Source organism: Lotus japonicus, chromosome 2 (assembly GCF_012489685.1).
Source record: "Lotus japonicus ecotype B-129 chromosome 2, LjGifu_v1.2".
Classification (NCBI taxonomy): domain Eukaryota; kingdom Viridiplantae; phylum Streptophyta; class Magnoliopsida; order Fabales; family Fabaceae; genus Lotus; species Lotus japonicus.
In genome coordinates this window covers 80,958,825-80,964,286 of record NC_080042.1, presented here as the reverse complement: position 1 = coordinate 80,964,286, position 5,462 = coordinate 80,958,825, and the positions used below count along the sequence as shown (strand labels likewise).

At 37.2% G+C, this 5,462-nt stretch overlaps 1 protein-coding gene across 1 annotated transcript; it reads left to right on the top strand.

The window, feature by feature from the left end:
- The first annotated feature begins 4,047 nt into the window (after positions 1-4,047).
- Positions 4,048-5,238, top strand: LOC130737104 (serine/threonine-protein phosphatase 7 long form homolog). Its single transcript, XM_057588874.1, has 3 exons — positions 4,048-4,895; positions 4,998-5,076; positions 5,164-5,238. The coding sequence occupies exons 1-3, from the start codon at positions 4,048-4,050 to the stop codon at positions 5,236-5,238; spliced, it is 1,002 nt and encodes a 333-aa protein (XP_057444857.1).
- The last annotated feature ends 224 nt before the right edge of the window (positions 5,239-5,462 follow it).

Sequence of the window (5,462 nt, the reverse complement as noted above, 5' to 3'; positions counted from 1 at the left end):
CAGGCTCTTTAGCAGTTTCAGCAACTTGGATAGCTTTAGCAGATTCAACACCAACACTCTTCATCTACAATAAAAAGAGACATGATAACGATGCCATTATTTTGTTGTATATAAAGCCAGGAAAAAATTAAATAGAAAACAGAAATATCTTGTATAAACCTTTTCCTTAGACTTCAAATATGTTTTAGTAGATATTTTAGTTGAACTAATGCAAGCAAGAGGAACAGCAGTAGCTTGAGGAGATTGCTCGCCACTGGAACCATCAGAATCAGCTGACTTATTGATGTCCAATTCACCAGCAGATTCAATCTCTTTTAAGGTTATACCAAGTTTTGCAGACTTATCTCCAACAATCTAAAATAGAATACATAAATATCAATTCACAAAAGAGAACTTAATAATGAACATAAATTTAAGAAGCATATTTATAACTTGTAAAAAATTTACTTTAACTTTTGGAGTTGGATCAGAAGGGACATGAGAGATTCGCTGAGTATCCGAACTCAAGTCAACAGCAGGAGAAATAGACGTAATATTTGAATTAGAAGAGCATAACACCTTTCCAGTAGGTACAATAGAATTAATTAGGGGTGTATAGACCTGAGTGTCTTTGCGAAGATCAACAACTACTCGACAATAAATTCTTCATTCAGGTCCTACAAAGCAAAAGATATTATATTAACTAATCAAGGGATAAAAGAATTATAATGGGCTGTAAAAAGATGAACCATCAGACTGGGGGTTTCGCAAATAGACTTAAACTGGGCAATAATATTAGGATCTTTTAGTACCTTATAGGATGACTTGAACCTAGAATTGGAATCGTTGTCAACTTCAATCTCGAATAAGAACGTTTTGTCAATCAAATCTAGAGTTTCAGGAGGCACCATTGGATCATATGAGTCCTGAAATAAAAAGAATAATCACATTAATAACCATTAAAGAATAGTTGAATAATGCAAAATCAAGAAATACCTTGTGAGATTTGTCAACCAATTCAAAACAACCTGTAAAGAACAAACTCAAAGTCAGGTCTATTTTTAGTTAGGAATAATTAGTTAAAATAATAATAGTATATAGGAAACAATTAACCTTTTCCGCAGAGGGGGAGGGGGAGAAGACGGGGACTGGGGCTCGGAGAGTGAAACGACATCGTTGTCGGCGGGGACAAGAAGCCATGTGCATGAAAGATAGGTTCTGGAAGGTGGAAGGTGGAAGGTTAATTAGAAATAGAATTAATAAATGCTCAAAATTTAAATTCAAAATGGCACTAAAGGAAGACAGAACACAGATTGGGGTGCTAGTGGGAATGGACATTAGTTATTGGACAATGAGGGGGTAAACCAAATTGAAAAAAAAAAGGGATACAAACTGTCTGGAAAAAATTTGATGAGGTTGGGGGAGGAGAAAGAGAAAAAACATTAATGAGATAGTGGGACTGAGAAGATGAAGGGAATAAAATATAATAAAATATTAGGGAGGGGAATAAAATCTAATTAAATAATGAGTGAGAAATAAAATATTGTAGTTTATTCAGGGTGGGGGAATAAAATATTCTCAAATATTTGAGGAGCTGACACATCAGCTAATCACTTCTTGGAGTGATTCTGTTTTAATATAAGTATTGATTATAATTAAGGTACAGATAAAATTTGATTGATAAAAAAAATGCCATGAAAGGTTTTATCGAGAATGGGGGAGTAATTTTATGTTTTTTTGGAAACAAACAAAATAGTGGGAGAGAGAATGAGTTCTTAATAATGAAGGAAAATAGTGGGAGAGAGAATGGTGAGTGGAGCATGATAAAAAAACAGAAAAAAGAAGGAAATGCCACGTGTACAGTAAAAAGGAGATAAGAGCTTGTAGAATGCCATGTGGAATTCCACTAAGTCTAAGATTGCATGAGAGAGCAGAATGCTTGTGGTTACGACACATCAGCATTTGGTCCTTTGAACCTTTGCTCTTTTAATAGTATTATTGATATTAAATAGTTCTATTCTATTTCAATTTTCTTTTCCATTTCTATAACTAAAAAAATGAGCAACCATGGAAAAAAAAAACTAAAAAATAAGCAGGACCAGTCCACGTGTCAATAGTGGAACATCGAAGAATCTACACGTGTGATGCTTGATACGCCGTGTGATCATTAATTGTACTTAAGAAGTTAAGAAATTTAGTATTTATGAATTAAACAATTATTTCACAAGCCTTAAGAAATTAGTATTTAAATTAATTTTATTAATTAAAATTGTTCTTTTTTTATGGGAAAATTGTTCTTAAATTTTATCATTTTTTCAAAATTAACACAAGTCGTTTTCTTAATTTGATGCATTATTATTGCTTGTAAAAGTGAAAAATAAAAGTTCAATTAAATAAATTTTTTAATTAATAAAAATAATTAATGCACCATTAATCAAGTTTGTTATTATAAGTTCTTTCAAAAGAAATAGCTCTTATAAGTAAGACCAAAATTATACCACCAATTTAATTCTCAATATAAGGGGGTGTTGGCTTCGGTGGTACAGTCAAAAACTGTCACACCCTGGTGCAGTTTAAAAATAGCCATTGGATATATTAATTTTAAATTGAACAGCTGAGATTGATTGAGATTCAAATGCTAAATTACAAAATTATCCAATACACATATTACCCATTCACCTCACCATTCACAGCTAAGGCTGTCTCCTCCTACCTCAGTCCTCCCGGCAACCGCATCCAGTGGCAGAGCTTCAGTTAAATATTTGAAAGGGCCAAATTAGAACTTGAATCAAACGCTAAAAGGGATGATGCAGCAAGACATTAGAACAAGAACAGGATTGGGTCAAATTAACACTTGAATCAATTGGTCTACGTTTCTAATCTAATGATGAACATGTTCTTGAGGTCCTTCCTCTTCTTATATGCTTTGTCTGGGTTCCTCTATTTTTTGTGGGTTTCTTTCATAAACAAAACCGTACTCCAACCGTTGTTATTCTGTGGTTAGTGCTTCTGGCCTCTGTCTTCTCCCTTGTTTGGGTTGAGATCGACCCATTTGTGAGTAAAGTTGACAGTGCAGCCATCTCTGGAACTTGCAGATCTGAGATTTTCTTCACTCAATTGTAATTTTTTTGGGGTTTCTTTCATAAACTTATTCTTATTTTGGGAAAAAAAAATTCTCAATTTTGAAGGGGCTGTGTGAGTGAAGAAGATGACGGTAGTAAATTTTTGTAGGAGCTGTGTGGGTGAAGAAAATCCCAGGTCTGCTCAGGTGTAGCACAATGCCAGAGAGTTCTAGTGAGGCGGTGGAGAAAATGAGAGGATATTATTGTCCAGAAAAAAATAAGTTAAGGGCAATATTGTCATTACAGTCCAAAATTTTAAGTGTACCACGGTGAGTCAATATTTAATTGACCCACCGAAGACGGGAAAAAAATATGAATAATGTGAAAAAAAAATTAATTACAAAAAAGGGGTGAAAAAAATCATATTTATAGGAATGGTGTGTTTCAGGCCAGCTTGGAGCCCGCGTGGCAACATTGTAGGATACGCTACACATCACACGTATCCATGCATAGCATTCGCCCCACCTTAAACGAATCCTATGCACCCATCAATCGGTCAGAGATTCCCTTCATTCCCAGGGAGAATCTCTTAATCATGTCAGCTCAAGTCAAGGCACGCAATCGATGCGTTTGGGACTAGGCGAAGTCAAGTCAAGGAACGCATGGAACCAGGCGAAGTCAAGGCACGTCTGTCACGGCTGCCAGGCGACAGGGTGACAGGGGACAGGCATACGCGTGGAGCTAGACGTATGCATGATACGCTTGGCCTTAAACGCATGTTAAACCATTTCTGGCGGTTTAAACCCCTATAAAAGGACCGCCAGAAGTAAATTCGCCCCAACACCTTCATTCCACTCTCCTTCTTCTCCAAACCTACCTAATTTCACTTCAATTCTTCTCCAAACCTTCATAAATTCACTTCACTTATTCTCCATTCCCATTCCTTCTTAGTTTCTTCCATAGTTGCAAAGTTATTAATCCCATTACAAGCCTCTGTAAAATTTCAATGGCAGAGGAATTGGCGATCAATCCTGGGCCCACAAACACTAGTTTGTTGTATCTTACTGGGGAAGGAGCACACATTTCAGATAAAGTCTGGAATGGACAAACAAATAAAATTCTCAAAGTTCGACGATCACGTGATTCACGAGTTGTGCATGAGAGACTCATACGTAGCGTTCCCGAGGCAATTAGAGGTCACCTTGAAGCTGCAGGTTTTTACCACTGTGCGCTAGTCTCAGATGTTTATCCAGACCCTCCCTTGATTTCAGCGCTCATTGAAAGGTGGCGTCCCGAGACGCACACTTTTCACCTCCCGTTTGGAGAATGCACCATAACTCTTCAAGATATTGCAGTTCAGTTGGGCTTGAAGATTGATGGTGACGTTGTCACAGGTCCCACCTCTTGTAATTGGCCTGTCATCGTTGAAGAATGTTTAGGAAAGAGACCACCAGCAGAAGCTATTAGAGGAGGTGCGTTGAAAATGAAGTGGATAAATGAGAATTTTAACGATGTGCAAGACTTCATTGACAATCCTCAGGATTTGGCATGTTTTGCACGGGCATACATCATGCGCATGCTTGGAGGTTTTCTCTTACCTGACCATAGCGGGTCCCATGTTCCTCTAAGATATCTTCCTCTTTTGAGGAATTTTGAGGAAGCTGGAAAATATAGTTGGGGTTCTGCGGTACTTGCCCATCTATATAAGGAAATGTGTAATGCAAGCAAAATCTCACGTGTGGAGATCGGTGGTTGTGTACAACTCATCCAATTCTGGGTCTGGACGAGATTTCCTGATGTTGGCCCCCTCAAAGAACTCAACGTTATCAAAGAAGGTTGCCCTCTTGGAGCCAGGTATGCAACCAATTGTTACTTCAAATTTGAATAGTTGTTACTTGGAATTTGAATAGTGGATCATCCTAACTTATACCAACCGAACTTATTTTTATTATATAGGTGGAGAGAAGATGCTGACTGGATAAAGTATCAGTTGCCGTACTGGAGGCATTACCTTGACACACTTAAAACTGAACAAGTGAGTACCTGCCATTAAAGATATAACGATATATGACTGTGATATTATATTTGCCCAAGTCTAAACTCTTCCTTCTTGTTGATGTAGTTTGTGTGGATGCCTTATCCACATAGTCTCTTGCAGCAACTATCTCCAATATGTCGGGACAACATGCATTTGTGAAGATGTGTTGCACCCATGATATCATTTTTTATTGTTGAATGACATCAGTCTGATCGGGTGATGCAACAATTTGGATTTCACCAACATGTTCCTAACAAACCTCTCCAAGACGATAAGGTGCATGACATGTCACTGTCGGGAAAACATGATTGGGATTGGGTTGATAAGTTGGCACCTTTTATTGTAGTGATCGGCATGTTCCTAACACCCTTGAATACTTTATT

Coding starts and splice junctions, on each gene's coding strand:
- LOC130737104 (XM_057588874.1), top strand. CDS start 4,048: ATGGCAGAGGAATTGGCGATCAATCCTGGGCCCACAAACACTAGTTTG. Junction 4,896..4,997: donor GGTTGCCCTCTTGGAGCCAG/GTATGCAACCAA, acceptor TTTATTATATAG/GTGGAGAGAAGATGCTGACT. Junction 5,077..5,163: donor ACACACTTAAAACTGAACAA/GTGAGTACCTGC, acceptor TTGTTGATGTAG/TTTGTGTGGATGCCTTATCC.